At 37.6% G+C, this 23,166-nt stretch overlaps 1 protein-coding gene across 3 annotated transcripts; it reads left to right on the forward strand.

Moving 5' to 3' along the window:
* Positions 1-289: 289 nt before the first annotated feature.
* LOC139940276 (exocyst complex component 6B-like) lies at positions 290-23,105 on the forward strand. 3 transcript variants are annotated; one of them, XM_071936470.1, is made up of 18 exons: positions 290-3,541; positions 9,557-9,722; positions 10,312-10,450; positions 11,023-11,068; positions 11,280-11,484; positions 11,842-11,967; positions 12,384-12,536; positions 13,320-13,366; positions 13,811-13,931; positions 14,437-14,508; positions 14,922-15,046; positions 16,814-16,919; positions 17,489-17,710; positions 18,587-18,666; positions 19,065-19,299; positions 19,720-19,861; positions 21,191-21,377; positions 21,822-23,105. In XM_071936470.1, the coding sequence occupies exons 1-18, from the start codon at positions 3,405-3,407 to the stop codon at positions 21,955-21,957; spliced, it is 2,445 nt and encodes an 814-aa protein (XP_071792571.1). In that variant the 5' UTR covers positions 290-3,404; the 3' UTR covers positions 21,958-23,105. The 3 variants fall into 3 exon arrangements, with proteins under 3 accessions (XP_071792571.1, XP_071792573.1, XP_071792572.1); XM_071936472.1 differs by having other exon boundaries at positions 292-3,541; positions 14,922-15,019; XM_071936471.1 differs by lacking the exon at positions 290-3,541 and adding an exon at positions 4,351-6,206.
* Positions 23,106-23,166: the final 61 nt, after the last annotated feature.

Below are 23,166 nucleotides of genomic sequence, written 5' to 3' on the forward strand. Positions count from 1 at the left end.
ACACAACAAACCTTTTGGTTAATGTTTTGCTGAGTGCAATAGGAGTAGGGTGTCTATAAACTTTGATTTGTCAAGTTTGTCTATTATTCAAATTGAAGAGGTTTTCAAATCAAAGTTAGATTGACATTGTTGAATTTTGAAACCAAATTAAAACAATATTGGAAATAAAAACGATAACATAAAACAGTTCTACCACCAAGTTGCTGAGAAGATGAAGAACCAAGATTACACTCGTGAGGTAATGAGATGGTTTTCCTTAAAAACAATCCTCCATAACTCCATTGTTTTTGCAGCAAACTACTTTTATTCAAGACTCAATTGAGGCCTGTGCAACCATGTACATTAGTTTAGCTTAGACACAAGATTATCTTGTTTGAGGCCTAATACATAGTATTATTAATTTTCCTCAGATTAATAGGCCTATGGCCTACCTGTAAAAACAAGAAACAACTTTTAGTTGATTCTAGATTACACTTACTTCATTTGTGCAGGGCTGTTTATGGTAAATAGCTATTAGTCTGTTTTTAAGGAAATAAATTTGTTCAATGGATGATGAGTCTAAATAGGCTTAATGGCTACCCCCCCCCCCCCCCACTTCATGCCATTGAAGCATGTCAACATTTAAATGTTAATTACAAATATTAAATTAAGAAACAAATGAAGGCCTAAAATAAGAATAGATGGTGAGCTTAACACTATAAAAATTGTCATCTTATGTAATTATTTTGAGGTAAAATGCCATGCATTTCCTCTTGAAGTAGGCCTACATTTAAATATACATAATGGCAAAAAAGGACAAAAAATGAGGGCCTAAAGTAGATGTTATAAATGATAAGTCTAACACCAAAAAACATTTCTTCTAATTAATTTCACTTTGAAGTAGAAGACAAGTCCCTGGGGTTCCAGGTAATATGAATTTCAAGTAGGCGTAGAATGACTTTTTTTTATTCAAAGTGACATGCCTTTTTCTTGAAGTAGGCCTACATTTAACTGTTATTCACAATTGAAATCATAAAAAAATATGAAAACATTAAATAAAATGAGATTTTTTTCAATTAGATGATATAATTTTTGTTAAAGTTTATTTGATTTAAAGTAGGCCTAGTTGCTATTTTTCCTAAATTCCATTCCATGTCTTCCTTGATATAGGTCTATAACATAGGCACATACTGAAGCAAAAACTTAATAGTCCAATGTCTGTAAAGGCATGTAAAAAATTAATTTTATATAGTGTATTTTAATGATTAAGCTTAATGAATAAGATTACCTTCATTTATTAGCAGAATTGTTATTAATCATTCAATATGCCCTCTCCAATCACAAAAGAAAAATACAAGTCTTCTATATTTGCAGAACTGACCAATTTACAACCTTTAGAATTCTATTTCAGAACACCTTTTTCTGGCAATGGTGAGGAAGAGCCGGCTGTGTGGGGAAATGGAGGAGGCCGGTTAAAAAAAAGATAACAAATCAGGATGAATCACAATTTTAATTCCTAGAAAATGAAGAAACATTTATCTCATATTCTAAAGTTTTACATGCTTTCCTTTGCACACAATGAGACCTAACTTTCTTCTCATACACATGATATACCAGCAATATCTTTTCAGAATCTAATGTTTTATCTTTACTTTTCAGGTTCTGAATTTGTTTCATGAAACAATAAAAATTGTAAATAAAATAAAAAGTATTAAAACAGTTCTACCACCAAGTAGCTGAGGATAAGATGAAGAAGCAAGATAACACTCATGAGGTAATTAGAATGGTTTTCCTTAAAAAAAAATACCACCTTATTATTGCCATTGTTTCTGCAGAAAAATACTTTTATTCAAACCTCAATTGATGTAAGCCTGTGTACATCAATTATTTTAGCTTAGATACAAGATTATCTTGTTTGAGGCCTATTACATAGTTTTACTAATTTTCTTCAGAAAATAGTGGGCCTTGGGCCTTCCTCTAAAAAATAAAAGCGTTCTCAACGAAAGACAAGTCTTCCCCCTCCCCGATTCATGCCCGTTACCTTGAAGTACAATGTACATGTATGTCTTTGTTTGTTTTGAAAGTTTGGAAAGACCTACTAGGATGTTTGCAATAGTGCAAATATTTTCATTCGTTGAAAGATGGAATGTTCCACCATTCAACTCGGCTCCGCCTCGTCGAATAGAACATTCCATCTTTCAAGTGTGGAAATACTTTTTCGCACCTACTATCCGCTCCGGACACTTTTGCATATGCAATCGTGTCCGGGGCTATGCAAAAACCGTACGGTGGACATGTACTTCACTCTACATGCATGTATGTGCGCACGTAAGCGAGCGTGCATGCACTGAACCTATACGCATATGCAACATAAATATTCACGTATTGTATGATTGAATCGAATACCCAACGGCCGAACATTTCCCATGTCATTCATGACATGCAATTAGCTTGTAAACAAATTAATGGCGAACGTGTTCCGTCGACCAAGGGCGTTTAATTTACTATAATGACGGTTTTGCACGGGGCGGACACAACTGCATTATGCAGCAGTGTCCGGGCGGACACGGTTGCATTATACAAAACCGTCCGGCGGACATTATTGCATATGCAAAGTGTTTTCATTGTTTTCATCCCCCGCAGTGTGGTATTAAATTGATCTCGAAAACGGGAATAAGTATATTATGAAACTGAAAATACTGTTTTTATACAATGGTCATGAACGATAACTATATAACACATGTTTCATTTGGCTCCGGGTTGTTTATTTCGGGGTGAAGTTGATAAAAAATAACGCTTCATTCAGGCGCCATGACGACCAACCGTGTGTAAATGCTCACTGTGGCCTTTTTGTTTCAATATTAAGTGAGGGCGGTGTATATAATGGAACATGATGGGGCGCACAGCTTATAAGTTGTGATACACGAAGTGTGGGCCTTTGGACAAAAATGTCACCGATGTGCGAAAACACATCAATATTAATTTATTTTTCATTTTTCCCTAAAGAGGTTGATAAAGAGGTCTGATAGAGGTTGGAAAAAGAACTCCCGTGTGATGTGCTTGCATGTGAGCGTTATGGCAAACAAAACATTGTGATTGGAAATTGTTATAATTCCTCAGCAGGCCTGTAACCAGTAATAATAAATAATATTTTATTTGTTGGGGGGGGGGGCGAGTATGAACAATTAAACATAAACACAAACTCCTCCCCTCCCCTCTCCCATTCAGATAACTGAATGTATTTTTAACCACAAACTGGGGGTTCTTTTGATGAATCATGTTATTATGCTATGCATTTTGGTCATGTTCATGTGATGTGAATTAACTTATCCCTGCATGATAGTTTGCTTGAAACGGAAATCTTACCACACCCACTTTTCAACTTTTCTAGCGTCACTAGAGGGCGCAACGTTATTATTGCCATCATGGTGGATCACTGGAAAAAAGTTACGTTGGCAATCCCTTTTACTGGATCGTTGAAGGGAGACGCCGCCGAATCTCAGGCTGAAAACCTTGTACAGGAAATAGAGACATCCGAGGAACCAGTTGCTCCTACTTTAAGGTATAATGAACTGTCTTTGTGGTTCAAATAGAGCATTTTAAAATGATAAGAATCCGTGTTCAGCTGAGGTCAAAATAAGGTCACAGACACATACACAGTTTGCAATGCATACATAATGGCATGAATAATGCACTCGCGCTGTACTGTGTATAAAATGCACTCTCACACAGTACCATACATGCATGCACTCGTACATCATGTAAATTTCGTGCGATGTTGATGTTTGTTAGACCATGTTAGACATGTTTATATGAGTTGAATGTTGGTCCAGGCTTATTCATTGATTGAATTAATTTAATTAAAACGCAAAAGCCACATCATCACATGATGATGATGAATGAAGAAAAACAACGATAAATAAAAATGTATTTTTTTACCCAGTGAAATTGTGCAAATGTCTCACTCTCAGGACAAGGCAAGACAACCAAAATATAAACATTTAGTTAGAAAGAATTTAGAAGACTTCTCAATCTCTTAGTTATAAATATAACATGTTGCTTTTGTGAACTGAAAGTTCATAAAAACTACACGGTGTGGTCAAATCTACAATTGCAAGTTGCAATTGGTGCAATCATATTCTAAAAACCCAAACAAATTTGTTCAACATAAAAAATATGAATGTGGTAAACCTTCATTTATTTACCATTGTTTTGTACATAAATTGTTTGTCTGACACTGACAGCTTCAATCCAGGTTAACAATTGAAGTTGACCCCAAAGGAAAACAAATTATGTGTTGTAGATTTGAAAAGAAGATGAAATAATTAAATTAGTTATTAATGTATTCTAATTTAATTTATCAATTCATCTTTATTATATACGGTATCAAATACTAAAATCAGGTCAAATTGGTTGCCATCAATCATTTTTTTCTTATAAATTCAATATTTTATAACTGGTCTGTGAAGTCAATTGTACTGTAAATTATGTTGTTTGTGTAATAACTAAAAAGTAGTATGCATGATGTACAGTTAACTAAGTAGTACTAAGTTAGTATACACAGTAGATAAATGCTTTAAATGAAATACAGGGGTAGTGGGAGTGTGTATAATTTGTACATTGTACTTGTTATATGTGCAGAACTTGGTAGTACCATGTACAGTCATCAACGGCTGCCACTCACTAGTGCTTTTCGATGATTACTGGCTGAGTGCCACAACCCATCATTAATCCAAAAGTGAAGTCATAAACAGTAGGTCAAGGTCACTGCATTGAAGGAATCCCATTACACATGGCTGGCTCATTATCGCATTGATAAATGACTGTTACTTGCTGCCCCTTTGATGCTAATGACAACGTTTGCTCATCACTAAACACAACCGATGCACAGTGCTTGCTTCTTATCACTGGGATCTCTCAATGCAGACACAGTGTGCAGTGAAAGTACTGGTGAGATGTGTGTGTGAAGAAGAGATGGCTTGACGAGATAATCAAAGCTGGTGCACAGTAGCTGTGGTTATAATCATCAGGAAAGGATTACACCTGAGAGTCAGAGTACCGGGTTCCGGACGTAGGGATCCCAGCCAGGTCACTGCCGTTACTTCTTTGATTGGATATATCGTGTGCATATTGCACACCATACATGCACATGGACAGAGGATGCAACGCTATACCGTGATGTGCTATGGACATGTAATGGTGGGAGGATGTAAATTGTTGTGCATGAACCTGTAGTGTTACATGTATTTCCTGATCCATGGACTAAATTGATTGCTAAACATATCGTATCTAACCATATCGTAGAAATATGAGAACGCTACACTTGATGACTGATGGAGCTGATCGGTGGTTAACTTCTAAGTGATGAATAGTGACTTTTAATCACAGATGCTGTAAGGATTGTCATGTGTTTAAAGATTCTGGTTTCAAACTCCTTCATGCGATCTACCTAATATACACACTAGAGCGTGGGCGTTCCAGGCTCTTTTCTGTTGTATCCTGTTGCAGAATTGGTTTGTGATAACATAGGGCAAGGTGATACACAACAAGCTCTTCTGTTGGTGAAACCAGGAAACAACTACTGGCACATTGTGTATGGTATACATAATGCTATTATGTCTGTGTACATGTAGTGCTACTTGTAGATTCGCGTCTGCCTGCAACTTGCATTGAATCTACTGCATCCTGAAAAAGCTATCTGATGGAAAAAGATACAAGTGTCATGTAATAAAATGCAGCATTAGGGCAACCTGATATGATACATGTTTACAGTGAATACATACTAGTTTGCTGTGTTTACTCAGCACTGTGTAATGTAATCTACATGTAACTGTGCACTTGACCCCCATTGAGTAGCCTATCCCAACAGTTGGTGGTTATTGAGCCATTATGTCAGAGTAGGAGGTGGTATTGAGTATGAATTATATATACAACACATTTAAGGATTACTGTTCATGTGATTAATGCATGAGGCACACATCATATGTAGACACTACACCAGTTCAAGGAGAGAACAGTTATTTCCTCTTCTCTACACACTCAACTGCATAGTCTACTGCATGGCAAGCATTGATCTTGGGTGAACTCCTCTTGAGGAGCGATTCTATCATTATGACTGAGGAGGACAAATTTCCTTACACCCCTTTGCTGGACACCAAAGATGAGCACAATCGGTTGGTCTGTATCATTGAGGAATCCGATTCCACATCTGTCTGTCAGATATTCAGGTTTGTGTTATTAGGGGCCTGTGTGTTGTTGATGTTGGGGTGGGGGGCGGGGCTGGGGCGTGAGGGACTGTGGCTAGTCGAGGGACACTGCAGGAGGACGGGTGAGGGGAAAGGGTTGAATGTGGGTCTTGAGCTCAAGTTGACCTTGTGAATGTTTTCTTTTGTTTGTATTAATCTCATCATGACTTGACCTTGAAATTCACTGAAAGCTGTTGTTGCAGACCTGAGGGAGTAGGGGAATTTTTTCCATTGTCTGAAGGAGTTGTTTTATGAACATTTGTGGGCAAGTCAGAATGTTCTTTCCCACAGTACAGTCAATACACAATCAATGTATCTTATGATAATTTATATTGAAGACTGCACCATCAACTGTTCATAATCAAAGATAGGCAACACATCTCAAAACTTGTTTAGCTGTTAATTTAATATTCTTGATTTTATGTGGTATGACTACATATAAAAATACAAAATTTAAAATTTCTCAACTTGTCTGGCCTGGTGGTACATATATATTTTGCCTGCCAGGAAATATCCAGGAATTTAACTAGTTAACTGTGTAATTGCAAGCAATGTGCCATTGTCAAAGCATGGAGGAAAAAATAGAGTACAAAGTACTCCCTGACAACACTGTACAAATCTACCATGCTGGCTTCCTCCATGACCTTAGTGACTGCTCCATTCTTCCCAACACCCTTATGTCCTGCCATTCCAATCATAACCCCTCCTGATCTTCATTGTTAGTGTTATGGGTAAGATTTTAGGGTACATGTTATAGTATTAGAAAATACATGGTGTCAGATCTTAGCAGACCTACCAAGTCACGCATTAGGCGTGAGACTCGCGCATAAGGGGTCTGTCTCACACTCTCTTGCGCCGCAACCATTTTCTCACGCATTGGGGCCAGACCGGAGAAAAAAATTAAAATAACGACAATGCATTGCCATATTGCGCATGTGTGTACAAAAAACAAAGTTTGCACAATCTTCAGATTGTAGGCTTTGAAAAATCTCACGCATACATGTAGCTGGCCTCTGAACTTGGCATCTCTGTCTTAGGGGTGTCGGCAATGTAATGTAATGTAATGTAGCCCTGGATGTTGTACATCTATAGGCCTACATGTAATAGACTGATCTATTAGGCTCCGCCCACGTTGCACGTGTGAGCAAGAATACGTGAGCCTCTCCAATGCCTTTCTGCACAATCTGCAGTGCGCGCCAAGCATATGCGCATGCATGTCGGACCTTTGTTGCGTTGTGATTGGTCACAACGCAACGTGAAGGGGATTCAGAATACCAGTGTGTAACCACTGTCAGACTGTGTATCCACTGCACACTTACAGTGTACGTATACAATGTGTGTGTGTACAGGTACATGATGTGAGCCTACATTGTGCACATAATTACCTGATGTACAGGAATTTGAGGATAGAGTAGAACTTTCCATGTAAGGGTGTATGGTGCTGTAGTTTTTTAAAAGTAAAGTGCTGTTTTTGTGTTCACCACATATTTTATGTAGATTTAATGTAGTACACACTCTTTGATGTTACGTAATGGAGACATGTATCTTTTGTTTTTATCACAAAATTGTTTCTTAAAGGAACACGTTGCCTTGGATTGGTCGAGTTGGTCTTTGAGGCAAATTTGTGTTGGTCATTATATTCTACTTTTAAAAAATCTTTCCAACCAATGCATTTTATAAAAAACGGTTACAAACGCTTTTTATAGACCAACTCCTCCGATCCAAGGCAACGTGTTCCTGAAATTTCTTAACTTAGATCTGTAAAGTTGTTGGTCCAATACGTTATGAAACTAACACAATAATTATGTATGTTTCCTGCATTTATTTTAAATACACTTCCTTCCTGGTACACATTCATAACTGTATGAATGCATCCAACATGTACATTTCCTGTGAATCTGTGATGTACACTAATATTACAGTAGTATAAGTAAGTACAATGTAAATGTGCATTTGTCAGGTGTCTGGATGTACTGTATTTAAACAAATGTTGTGCTCAATACTACTCGGGTTGTGCATTAATCCAAAGTAAGGGTTATTATTGGTCATATTTTCTCCCCCCCCCCTAGCATCCTAACAAGAAAAGAGAGCAATAATGGCATTACAATACATACTTAGTACATACTGTACTTACATGTATGTGTATGTGCCCTACACCCTTAAAAGAGCATACATGTACATTAGGTCTAGACTAAGCTTGGGCGATATCACGATATTATCGAATATCGCGATATTAATTTGGACACGATTTCGATATCGGATGGATTTGGTTTTAATCGAAATATCGATATATCGCGATATATCGCGATAATCGCGATATATCGATTAAATATCGCGATGTATTTGCTTGCTGATACCCCATAGGTTTGGAGTAAAACCAGAAGAATAGGTCATTAGAACACCTCTCTTATACTAGGATCGCGATTATATCGAATATCGCGATATATTGTCAGCGATATATCGTGAATAAAATAAATCAATATCGCCCAAGCTTAGTCTAGACAGCAGCACACATTTATTTTTATTTGAAAAAAAAAAGAAGGTATATTCACGTATACATTGTGATTGTGCAATGTGTAATGTGCATTGATACAAAACTGTTTTAATCAGGCTACACTTAATATGCAGACATTGATCCCCTTATTACATTACATGTAGTGGTCTTGAATGAATTAGTAGAGTTTGTGTATGGTCACCTGGAAAGCGGCCATTGAGAGTTTGAGAGAGCTGGAGAGTAACAAACAGAGTTGACTCAGACAGAACTTATCATTTCATTTGAACAGAATGTATCCGATAAAATTCAGTTCAAATCTGTATTTTTACAAACGGAGTGACATTGCACATTGCAGGGCCTTTTTTTTCAGGCAAGATACTGTATTGCTCATATTATGGTAAATATGACATTTTGTGTCATGATTTCCACATAAATTCAAAAGTTCTAAAAGAAACAGCTGATTTTTAAAAATTGTATGTGCCTTCCTTTCTTCATACGAACATGTCATATCAAAAGTAGTCAAAAATCAAAGGTGCAATCTCCATAAAATATAATTAGGTCTTGGTTCTTTGGCATTCACAACCAATCGTAGCACACAGAATCTTTGGCTTCATGTCCCATTTGAAAGACAAAGCAGTGGTGACGGTAAAGTAGTTGTATGTTGCACAAGGACACATGTGCCAAAACCAGGACTCAAAACCAAACTGCATTACATGAATATTGATCAGACACACCAAAGCTCGAGTCTGGGCTCTTAACCGCCCGGCTACAACACACTACCAGGCTTTGGAAGACACTAACAAAAAAACCTTGCATTCTTTCCCCTTTATGTTTACAGAGCGATTCAAGATGGCAAAGATCATGAGTGCTTCATGGAGCATCTTAAGACTCGGATCCAGGAGCATGACCGAGACATCGAGAGGATGTGCAACTTCCACTACCAAGGGTTCGTGGATAGTATTGGACAGCTCCTTAAGGTCCGCGCAATCGCAGAGAAGCTCAAGGTATGTAGAAGTATAATCTGGACGAGGGTTTATTTTTTGAGATGCTACATTGTAGGTGTACTGGGCTCTTTTAAGTGCATTACACAGTATACGGGACTTGTAGCTTTACGTCCCATTCGAAGGATAAAGCAATAGTGTCTTGCTAAAGGAATCAGTTTCAAGACTGGGGCTCAAACCTACACTCTGCTGATCAGGCACATAGGAGCTTGAGTGTTGTGTGCTTTACCGCTCTGCCATGTATATCAGTTGATAGGTGGCACAGACATGAATGTACCAGCCATTCTCCCATTATTTCCATTGATTTTAGCATGTTTTGCTGCACTGTTTTTATTATCAACATTTTGCAATCCCCCCCCCCCCCACAAATTATTGACATATTACGTTATTAGCATTGCTGTTAACATTTTCAGCAAGTTTCAGGACCAAACGTTTAATAGTTTTGTAATTACATTAATTAGCATGATCACGAATCATTAAATTGGCCACTTTGCATTTTCTCAAAGCAACAAGTTGAGGTCGGATATTGCCTAAAGTCAGCTTGATTCATGGTATAATCTTGGCGGTTTCTTGATTATTTTGGAATTTATAGGAGGAGATTCTCAACACAAACAGAGCCCTGCAGCGATCAGGGCTGCCTGTAATACAACAGGCAGAGGAGCTGGAGAAAACCAGAAAGATGCATCGAAACATAGTGGCTACTGTAGAGCATCTTCAACTCTGTCTTCCTGGTAAGATTAAACTTATAGCCCCTTTCACACTACTCTATTCCCCAGGGGCAACCCTGGGGCTTAACGGCTGGCCCTTTCACACTTGGATTGCTTTACCCCTGCTGTACCCAGACGGGGTAAGCGGTAAAACCCTGGGGTGTTCTGGAAACGTGCAACTGGAATCCCATGGGTTAGGGACCTGGTGGAGACAGCGTGAAAGTGCACTGAGGTAACCTTGGGGGTAAGAAAACTCCCAGGGCCTCCTCGGGGATGTACTCCACAGAGATAAGAGACACAGTGTGAAAAGGGTTTTTAATGTCTTTGTCTCTCTAGGAGGTGATACATTTGCATCCACTTACTTGTGTCCATCGACTTTGCCTGTATCAGATTTACTCATCTTGGACTTCTCCACTCATGCATTGCAAAGAGTGCTTTCATGAGTATGGTTGTATTTATTTAAGCTTGGAAGTTTTTACCTCCTCATGCTACACATGTACTCTCTACCTGTATAAGACAACTATACATTCCCTAATGGACGGAGCTTCTGCCTGTCATTAATCTTTGTGATGTATATTTTTGTTCTGTCCTTTCAGTTCTTCAGATGTACTGCAAGTTGAATGAACAGATGGAAGCAAAAAGGTACCCTAACAGAAATTTTTAGGCCTTTTTGTCACAAGTTATGAGTGTATGAGTTTATGATTGAATTTTGCTTTTAATTAAGACCAGTATCCTCACTTGGTGTATTTCAAATATAGGTCACTTCGTAGGATTAGCGATGAAGAAGTATTTTTTACATTGTTTTGAATTCAATATCAATGGACCAATTACGTTCTCCCATCAACTCCTTCAGATATTACACCGCCCTAAAGACGTTAGAGCAGCTTGAACACACCCAGTTGCCGAGAGTCACACGCTATCGGTTCTGTGAGAATATGGCCAAGAACATTCCCAAGTTAAGAGACAGCATCATGGAGGCCTCCATGAGTGATCTAAAGGACTTCCTGGAGAGTATACGAAAGCACTCTGACTGGATAGGGGAAGAAGCTATGAAACAGGTTAGTAGTAGTCAACAGATTTGTCTCTTCTGTGGTAGGGTGTCATGGCAGAGTGGTTTAAAGCATCAAACTCAAGTTCTGGTGGTTAAGTCATCAGTGTATGGATTCAGATATTGGTCATGACACTTGTGTCTTGAGCTAGATGCTTTACTATAACTATAGGTTTATTTTTTGTTTGAAAAAGCCTTTGGAGCGCCATGGTATTCCAAAGCTGTACACTCCCAAGGGAACAGAGAAAGCAATTGGCATAAAACAGGAAGCTGTTGATATATACATTTTTTTGTAGGCTGTCTTTTGGTATGTGTTTTTAGAACTTGGTAAAATATGTAAATAACAGTAAACAACCTAATTCTGCAGGTTCAGAAACGGAGTAACATGGAGGATAACATCTTCGGAAAGGGAATAGTTGCACCCAAGAAGGAGTCGTCGCTGGTAGAGGCAGACAACACAAATCCCTTCAGTGATGAGATCGAAGAAGATGAGGTAAAATAATATCCAATATGAATTTATAATCTGAGAAGCATTAACACAACAACACTTACTACTACCATCTGGAAGAAAGTGGTTGGTCAGGGTGCCTTTATAGCGGCCCCAACCTATGGAACAAACTCCCTCCAGAAATCCGCCAATCTGACTCAATCACAATATTAAACGTTAAAGACTGAACTTTTCAGAGCCCAATAATCTGTTTATGATTAATTCTCTATTTGTTAGTGTCTAGGATATGTGAGTTTTATAAGAACTTTGTACTAATATTACCTCATTACTTTGTTACTTCGTTACTTCATTCAGTGAAATGTTTCTCAAAATGCTTTATGCTTCCAAAATCTGTTGATTGATTACCAAACGCATACCTTCCCTTTTATTCCATGTATACTTCTTCCTTGTTTGTCTCTTAGGAGATCAGCCCCCTGGACAAGGTGGATTTCTCTCCAGTCTATAGATGTCTTCATATCTACTCCGTGTTAGGTATGAGGGAAACATTTGAGGGTTACTACCGCAAACAACGGGGGAAACAGTCTAAACTAGCTATCCAACCTCATGGACATATGGTAAGAGGATTCTATGACCCTTTTTCGAATCCATGGCTTTGGCTTCGGCTCAGGCTAGTCAGAATCCTCAGTTGTTTTTGACTGTACGTGTGCTATGCATTCAGGGATTCAGACCAGAAAAAGGAGCCTTAAGCCAAATCCAAAGCCAAAGCAATTGATTCAAAAAGGCCTATGCATGCACCCCATTAAACAACTGTTCAAATCACACTCACATTTCAATTTATTTTATATTTTTCTGGTTGTGAAGCCAATGGCTCCAAGAAAAGCGAAATTTAAGACCTGCTTGAACGAAAAGGTCAAGTCGTGAACTTTGCTGAATTCCACTTAAAATGTTTTCGATGAATAAGGAAATCGATTCATATGATTATAAACAGGTTTCAATTGTGTAAAAAAACAATTATTTTGTATGCCCTTATCCAGAGCTTTTCTGCGAGATTTGTGAAAAGCCCTGTTATGTAATCACTCTCAAAACATCATAAGTAGATAAAGCCGCTTTGTTGCAGCGTGGATGTATAACAAAGCAAACTCCCACAAATGACGTCAGCGGCATTGTCCTTTGACGCCCGCTCTCAACGGCAGAAGTGTTTTTAGTTTTCCAAAAAGCCTTTAGGTAGGGGCCTGATTTTTTAATCGATAATTACGAAAAGTTCAGAAGTGTACACATATCAAAATTACATTAAAATGGTGAACAAGTGCATTATAAACAAGTAAAAATACCATTTCTGTTGAAAACATTCCGCTCAGGTAGGTGTTTAATCACTGTAAACTTGTGTTTTATTGCAGTATGAAAAACTAGAGCACTACAAGAAGTACTTTTACCAGATTTTAGGGTAAGTTTTTAAAAAGGAATTTTATTTTTAGTGCTTTTTCTTAAAGTCAGAAAATGTTTGCATGCCAGACCAATATTTCCCCAGAATCTTTGTGTGTATTGTACTACATGTAACTGTTAATTTTTCTGGTTTATTAAAGCAAAGCATTTGTAGCCCGGGGGCTTAATTGACAAGTTTATTTACAAGTTAATTTCTGTTTTATTAATGTATGTTTCATGTTTAAGTGCTTAGAGTGACTCCATATGCTTTTCCCCTAGTTTATTCTTATTCTGTCTTGGATACAAATGCATTACCATGTAGTTCTGTAATTGGTGGAAATTGTTTCAGTGGAAATAAATGTGAATTGAAGTGAAAAAATTGAAGCCAAGCAGTCTAACCACTTGACCAGGGTGACAGTATAAGCTAAACTTTCTGAGTTTGTGTTCACTTACTCCTGCCCTGCAGTTTCTTTGTGGTTGAGGATCACATATTGAATACAACGGAGGGACTTGTGACGAGGCAATACCTAAATGACTTATGGAACACAGCCCTCTCCAAAATAGCAGCCACATTACGAAACAACTCTGTGAGTGAAATTCTGTTAATTTTCAACTTACCCATTTCAGGCACACACATTGTATTATTCCTAGAAACATAAGGTCACGAGCAATTTTGTACTGTTACATTTTTGTTGTTGGATTTACCCAAAAGATAGCTTTCCCATTCTCATGCTGAATTTCACCTTCTTGTAATGACTCTGCCCGATTCGGCAGAAAGTTCCCTGTAAATGAAGCAATCTCTCCATGGTCTGATGAACAAATTTATAAATGTCCCTGATTATGGAAACTTTGTCCCTATTACATGGTATCATGTTGAATGTAATTCAAAATATCCCCTTGATTATTGTACAAATGTCCCTGATTGCAAGATTTTTATGTTGACAGCTCTGTGTTGAAAACTCATTTTGCTTTAAACATCAAGGGAACATATTGAAGAAGTTTTGATATAGGGTCTGTTCTTTGTTGAAATCCATTTCAATGATAAGTCTTCTGGTCTTTGTGAACTTTGTTTTTTTGTGCTGTTACTTGCAGGCCTACTGTACCGATGCCACACTCCTTCTACAAATTAAAGACCAAATTGTTCTCTTCACCCACACATTAAGTGTAAGTATAAACTACTAGTCCTGGGCAGATAGCACAAAGAGCAAAGAGTAAAGATGGACCTTAAACTGCGTATCAATCTTAGTAGCTAATAACAAATCTGTGGAAATTTGGACTTAATTGTTAATTGAAGTTGCAAGAGAATGAAAGAAAAAAAAAACCTTGTTGCACAAATTTGTGTGATTTAAAATGCCTAACCTGAAGTCTTACATGTATATCAGATGCAAATATTTGAGTGAGAAATTACCTTTTTCTCCAAAACTATGTTGCTTCAGAGGGAGCCGTTTTTCGCAATTTTTTGTACTATCATTAGCTCTCCATTGTTCGTTACCGAATTATTTTTTATAATATTAATTATTTTGAGTAATTACCAATAGTGTCCAGTGCTAATAAAATGGATTGTTATTTCTTTGCAGAGTTATGGTTTCAACACAGCGCCCATCGTTGAGCTTCTCCTAGACCTGAAAGACCAGTACAATGAGATCCTGATGAACACATGGGTGCAAGTGTTCAGGTATATTACATCATCAGATCCCAAATGGTAGGGTAGTGCGATGACGGGTCAACACTTTAGTCACTGGTGGAGGTGGTAGAAGTTAGATTAACGCAGGGTAGAAGAATAATGTAGGGTTAGAAGTAGAGGATGCACCAGTGCATGGTTGGGAGTCGTGAGGTAGACCTAGTAGAGGTTGTAGTGGTAGAAGTAGATGATGTTCGGGAACACTGCACTGGGAGTGGTTTAACACTGTTTTTACACATTTGTTTTACTAACTGATCACACACATGTGAAATAGCACACATGCACGTTGGAAGATAGCACTTCTGTGTCCTGGCCATTATTAGTCGGATATGGCACAGCTGCCAACTCTGCCCTGATTCTGCAGAAAGTTCTCAGAGACTAAACCAATCTTTCCATGTTCTGACGATTAATTTAAAAAACCTCCCTGGTTATGGAAACATATTTCCTATAATGTTGAATGTAATTTGAGACATTTCCCTGATTGTTAGACAGAACCTCATTGCAAGATGCAAATGTTTGCACAGACACAGAAATGCTAAAGATCCTATACTCTTGTCTTCTGATTCCATATGGATAGCGCATTTATCTTCAAGTAAACTTGATGTGCAGCATAAAGTAGGACAACATGCGAAGTTAGAATTTGCAGGGTGTGATATGTGCCATGCGATATGGGTTAATATCACACTGTTATTACCATCGATTGACCAATCACAAGCGAGGATTCAAGTTTGCTTGAAGATTAAAAAAAAGTATTGTGGAGCTTTTATTAGATTCCTGGAACCTTAATCATTTGAAGCATGGCATGTCGCAATGATAGGGAAAAAACATCCCAATCCTAATAATTTCCATTAACATTTATTTCCTAACCAAGATCAAAACTTCAGAAAGTGTTTTGCTTCCAGGCAGCATTGATTCAATGCCTACATTCTTGAAGCTTTTACATGTAACAGTCGATTCTAACCAAGCAAGCAATACATAAAACATTCTAACCTACATGACCTAACTATATATACTTATTCAGTAACGCTTTATCTACATTTTGTTTTAATGTGGCCGAGTGGTTTAGTGCATTGGACCCATATTCTGGTTGTCATTAGTGCTATGCTTTTCGAGCGGGACATAAAGCTATTGCAGACCTGCCAACCTTGTAAAATTTTTTGAGTACCACATTATTGCAGCGGCATTAACATGATCGCCCAGTGCACAACGGCATATGGCACAATGCTTACGGTCAGTCAACAAAAACCATGGACCACTTCATTTTAGATGAACCATTCATTTAATGTAATTAAATATCATATTCACACAAAATACAGGCTACTTCATAATAAAAAAAGTTGTATCATGATATCAGTGTTTATCTTAGGGGTGGTTGATGTGGCCTTTTCTGACTTTTTGTGCTCGTGACCTTAACAGTCAGAAAAAAAAATGAAAAAGAAATAACCAGTTGACTGCTGGAACTATGTTTCAAATGCCTAGATCAAGGATTTAAAACTGAAGGGGCAAAAGTTTTTTGGTTTTTTTTTCAGCACCTTTAAGCACCTTTTATGTTATTATATTGTATTGTTATTATTATTTTGATATTTTTTATAACACACCTTGGAGAACGCATGTCAGGTTTACTCTTCCTTGAATATAGAAGATTCTTGAATCTTAGCTTAGCTCATATTCACACCATTTCCTTTAAGTTCCTTTGTTTATTGAGGCTTACATCAAATCACATCCCAAGATGCCTGAACTAGGATCTTCTCGTCATTGATCGTTTCCTTTGGTACTATCTTCTTGTAGTGAGATCTTTGAAAATGACAACTACACAGCAATCATTGTTGAGACATCACATGACTACAACGAGATCACAAGAACAATACCCTTCCTTAGTGAAGACATCGAAAAGGTAAACAATAGTTACAAAAGATTTCTTTCGCTCAAAGATTCAGTTTATTTTTAATTGATAAAAATAACTATGACATGTATGTAAACAGATTGTTTTCATTTTGTTGGTTGAACTGGCATCACCCTTTATTTTGCCTTTTGTAGTGCTGTACTGCTCCAAATTTTTTTTTAATTGTATCTCCTGAACCACTTGTCAGAACGCTGATTGTTTGTGTTGTTTTGTAGATTATTAACACTTGGGACACAATTTATTTTAAAAAGATGACCCCGCTTTGACATTTACTTCTGGTACAAACAGGATAATAAAGTAAAAAAATGTCCTATATGGACAATTATAGGACCCATTATAATCGCAATACTACTTTTTCATTTTCTGTCTTCCCATTGTTAGTACTATTACTTTTTTGCTTTTAGTACTGTTTCTTGTAAAGCGCTGCAATACACAGGGTAAGAGCGCTCTATAAATGCGTCTCATAACTCAAACTTTGTCCCACACCTTGCAGGAAAATACCGTTAAAGTGTCTTGAGCGTCACTATTATTATTTTTGTTATTTTTATTCTCTTCCACAGCAACCCTACCCAAAAAGACTCCCCTTCTCCGAGTTTGTTCCCAAGGTCTACAAGCAAATCAAGGAGTTCATCTACGCCTGTCACAAGTTCTCTCAAGACCTGCACCTTACCCAGACGGAGAGAGATGACATGATCCGAAAGTCCACCAACATCCTCCTGACGAGAACGCTGAGTGGATGTCTGACAGCACTCATCAGGAAACAGAGCCTTGGTCTGGTGGAGGTAAGCAGCTTTGCCACTTTTTGAATCAGTAAAATTTTAAGTTAAGAAACCAGTGTTCTTATTGAACAAGTTGTAATATTAACATAGGCCTATGTGACTATACAATTGAACCCAAAGACTTGTGTGAGCTGCGTTGTTGGCTTTCCATTTGTATTGTATCTTTCACTAATTTTATATTTTATTGTTCACTTTATGCGTTAAGAGGCTTTTGCATTAGGCGCTTTACAAATGTCTTTAATATTATAGTTATTGTTATGGTCATGCTACTTTATCTTTTAAGAAGTGACATTTACTTCATTTACTTTGTGCTGAAAACTCCTGGAGTTGGGCTATGTCCTCTAGCCTTAGATCTCATCAAGGGTCTTTTTCAGGATCTTTGATGTTCCCAAAATGGCCTCCTTCTGTAACAGATCTACCTATAGTTATTATTGCGTGAATATTAAATTGTTACTATTATTAATGTATGTTGTCTGCTTGTGTAGTTGTTGCATTTATACAAATCCAACTTTTTCAATCGGTGATTTTTATAAGTTTAAAATAAATTTTTATTATTACTGTTGTTATTATTATTGTTTGTTGTCTGCTTGTCTAGTTGTTGCATTTATACAATACCAACTTTTCAATCTGTGATTTGTAAAAGCTTGACTTTGGCTTTAGATTTGTAATCCTATGTTTTTCAAGCGTTAAAATACTGGTGTAGGCCAACGCCAAAATAAACACTTTATGTCCAATGCAATTTCCCTGGCCATTGCCTAGGTGCCCTTGAAATGCTCTATAGTAGAACTTAACAACTTTCTTCATAGGGTGCCCTTTACCAAGGAGAAAATGCCTTGGTGCCCTTGCCTGACAGTGATTGTATTGATTATTTCCAATCAGCTTGTTCAAGTAACGGTCAACACTATACACTTGGAGCATGCGTGCACCCATCTAGAGAGCTTCATCTCTAATATAACAGGGTGAGTAGAACTTAGATGCCAGTGTAATGGATGCTAGGTTATAACTTAACAAATTCTCAGCAACTATGTATTCCAAAAACCTGAACTACAAGATATAAACAGTCACGCATTCCTTGTACGATTAACCTTTTAAATGCAGCTCCCACTAAATGTGTTAGCTCATCCATTTTTAAGTCTTGTCTACCGCTTTTTCTGGAATGTTTAATTGTTAGTGCCTAATGTTTTATCTCAAATTCATTTTAATTGACACCACCTGTTTTTGATGTCACTCTTTGTAAACTGAATGTTTGTAGTCTTCGGACTTGGTTTTTCAACAATATCAAAATAACTAAATGACTGAGAGAATCTGATGAACAATAATATAAATCATAATAAAAGACGAATGATTTGGTCCACAGAACCACAGGCGACAACATCCATGCAGCTGGTTTGCAGAGCACCAATATCTTCCGAGATGCTCGCAGCGAAGCCGAGCTAGAGATTTATAAGAGACTCAACGCCAAGGTGGATCAGTTCCTGGAACTAGCGTCTTATGACTGGACGCTGGATGAACCTAAGGGTCATGCTAGCGGCTACATTATGGATATTATTAGGTTTCTGGAAGGAAGCTTCAAGGCATTTGTGCATTTACCGGTAAGGCTTGATGCTTCATCTGCCACTAGGACCTTTGTCCATATTTAGACACCGCCATAGCATGCTTAGTGCGTAAATATACTGGTGTAATATAGGATTTGTTTATTTTCATTTTTTTGTTTCATATTCTTTTATGTTACATGTAGAATATGCATTTATTTATTTTTTATTTGGCAATTAACTTATCATTTTCTAAATTCAATTGTAAATGTAAACTTATCTGTTATCTTAAAGATTCAGTTCATAATTTTATGTTTCCCTTTCCTGTTAAATTAACGGTTTGTCCGCTATTGGCTTTGCCAATAAATACAAATAAAATACAAATATTCCAATATTCAAATATAATCCCATGGCTGCTGGCCAATCAGGAGCAAGGATTCTATTTGCTGAGGATGTTACTATTTCTCTTGTGATCCTCAGGGTAAGGTAGCGCAGACAGCATGTCTGTCAGCGTGTAAACATCTCTCTGAAGCCTTGATGGAGTTTCTATTGGACAGTAACATCCGACTGATGACCATGGGAGCCATTCAACAGTTCAGCTTCGACATCATACAGTGTGAATGTAAGTAGCAAGAACATTTCTCAAAAGAACAAAATCTACCCAGTAAGGAGATATGTATAGTGTACATTGATACCTTGGCATGCAAAGCCTCGAATACAATATAAATTAAGCTCTATATACCATGCCCTATATTGGACTACGGGGAACCACCCCCCCCCCCCCCCCCCCACACACACACATTTTCTTAAACTTTAACAGTCTGTTTTCCTCTTGCACAGAACAACACTGCCCCCTTCCTTTTAAGAATTATTGCTATTCTTAACACACAATAAAGAGGCAATGTCCATTTAATTTGTTGTTGCTTATACATTTGTTGATTGATTGAAATACATATATATTTTGTGTCTCTTTGCCGTTTCATCTTTGTAGAACACTGGTATTTCTCTTGAAGTAAAATCTATTTGTTGTCCTCTTTTTATATGTTTCAATTTTTTTACGGTTTTATCTGAACAATGTACTTTTAAAGGCCTATGATGTTCCCATTTTGAGGTTTTGGTTGGCAGACTTTTGTTATGGGCCATCCTTTACTTTTGATGTCATGTGTTTTGAGATTGTATACTTTTCATGACTTCTAATCGTACATTGTATGCACTGAGATTTGTTGTGTTTATTGTATGTTTGTTCTTTGCTAAAAGGTTGAATCAAAATATTTATAAAATGCTATCATATGCTGGTAACTGGACAACCAAAGAGCCAAGATTTGTAGTTTAGTGATACCGAACAAAGTCAGTGTCTAAACAACTTCTTTGGTTATTACAATCATAGCTTAATCACTGTGTTGTATAAAAATACACACGACATGTGGAGGCTGGGTGATCAAGTGCACCAGATTCAAAGCTTTGGTGTTTCTGATCAGCAGAGGGTGGGTTGGAGTCCTGGTCTTGACGTTTTTGTCCTAAAAAAAACACTGAAACTTTATTGCTTCAGATGGGACATAAAGCTTGTTACATAGTTGAAAGATATTGATCAGTTTCATAACGAACTTTGTTTCAAGAAAAAAGTGCTTACACTCATTTGTTTATAAATATTGATTTAATGCATGTACCTTAATGTGTAGGCCTAATGATTTGTTCACTTAATGGTTGATATCTTTGTGATATATATTTTATTATATATGTTTTCCTTTGGTATATTTTCTGTGTGGCTTGTTATGTTTTCAACTTACATGTACATGTAGTATTAAATATGTACAATGTATGTACAATTTACATGTACTACGTGCACTAGATAGATTAGGCACATTATAAATACTTATACGAGTGTGTACATGTACATTATGCAATTCACCATTTTTACAGCCTAACATCTCTTTCCTTCATCTGTCTGAAGTATTTGCAAATTCAGAACCGGTACCTGGCTTCCGCGAGGGCGCTCTTCAGATGACCTTTGTGCAGTTGAGGCAGTTACTTGACCTCTTCATGGTGTGGGATTGGTCAACGTACCTGGCCGATTACAACCAGCCGACTAGCAAGTACAGTCGCGTCAATCCACACACAGCTATCACAATACTGGAAAAGTAAGTTTTGTTTTAATAACCCTATTTTTTTTAAGTGGTTTTAAAATTATTGTATTCTCTGTGTTATGTGTTCTTTTTATTTTAACCTTACTGTACTCTTTTTCATGTAAAAGTGCTTTGAGGCCAAGCATAATGCGCTTTATGAATACCTTTTTATTATTAATATTATTGAGTTAGTTCGGGTTACTCGGAGCTGTAGGGATCTTCAGCTCTCTGGGGAGTATACAGCCGGCCCTGAGCTGTCGTGGGGTTTTGAAGGTTTTTTTCGTACACAATATCAACATCTACATGTACCCTCGCAGGTACCCATTTATACCCCTGGGTGAAGAGAAGCAGTTATAGTAAAGTAACATGCTCAAGGACACAATTGTCAATATTGAGATTCGAACCCACACTCTGGAATAATATATCATTGTTAAGCACTTTGTTCTCTTGTATTTTCAGGATGAGAGATTCAGAGAAGAAAAAGAGCAACCTCTTCGCCAATTTCAAGAAGACTGATCGGGACCGTAAGAAACTGATGGACTTGGTGTTGAAACAGCTGAGGGCATTGGTCAACAACGGGCCAATCAGAGGATAAAGATGGCTTTAAGCCCCTCCCTCTGTGTATCTGAACATAAATAAACGAGGAGATTGCAAATCTTGCCAGTAGAGAGTGTCTTATTGAGTCGCCCCTTTTGAAGGGTGTGTGTCGTCTTGGGGGGAAAACAAAACGAACATCAGAAAGTGGAAACTGAGATGGGTTTGGTTGTTATCCGAGACGGAGTTAAAAAAAAGGGTGGGATGAGACTGTCATCATTGGCATTGAGGGACAGATACCTGCTACTGATCTGATCTGATGTCATCGCACTTTATATCTTGCTTGCGCCATTTCAGATTCCCTGTCTGACGCTGTGCAGCGCGCATTTCAAACAATGTGTACGCAGTTGGCCACCCACCATGCGCTTATGTGTAATATTGACTCCCAAAGTAGCAGACCATGGCCAGACTGTAGCGCCGTGTGACGTCAAGATTAGGGGGAGGGGGAGTTAAAGCCATTATACACTTTCGGCACACAAAAAAAAAAAAAAGTTCACAGATTTACAAATAACTTACAGGGTTTACAGAAGGTAATGGTGAAAGACTTCTCTTGAAATATTATTCCATGAAATGCTTTACTTTTCAAGAAAACATTAAAAAAAATTACAATTCTCATTGTCGAGAATTACGGATTTATTTTAAACACATATCATGACACGGCGAAACGTGCAGAAACAAGGGTGGGTTTTCCCCGTTATTTTCTCCCGACTCTGATGACCGATTGAGCCTAAATTTTCACAGGTTTGTTATTTTTTATATCAGTTGTGATACAAGAAGTGTGGGCCTTTGGACAATACTGTTTACCGAAAGTGTCCAATGGCTTTAAAGAACCTCATGCAGTTAAGTGAAAATTAGAGCAGAAAGCTTTGGCTATGGTGACGTGACTGCAAGTAATTTGCTCATTGTGGATTTTTACCAACCTGAGAATGGTCTTACGGTGGTGTGATTGCCTAGTTCCTAAGCCGCCAATGCCGTCTATAAAATTTTCTCCATCTACATTTCCAGGCATTAGATACATGAGGATTAGCGCGTGGCTACATGAAAGCTATATTCCAAAGCAGATACAAAAGCAGGAACAATGACGGATAAATATCGGGTTTATGCTCTGTGCAAAGGCAAAAGTAAAAGAAAATAATGCGAAGGGTTGCCCAATTTCAAGGGTGCTCACTTACTGTGTCGGGGAAATTTCGGTATCTATGTTTCCGTTTCC

This window comes from Asterias amurensis, chromosome 8, assembly GCF_032118995.1.
Source record: "Asterias amurensis chromosome 8, ASM3211899v1".
In the NCBI taxonomy this organism is placed as follows: domain Eukaryota; kingdom Metazoa; phylum Echinodermata; class Asteroidea; order Forcipulatida; family Asteriidae; genus Asterias; species Asterias amurensis.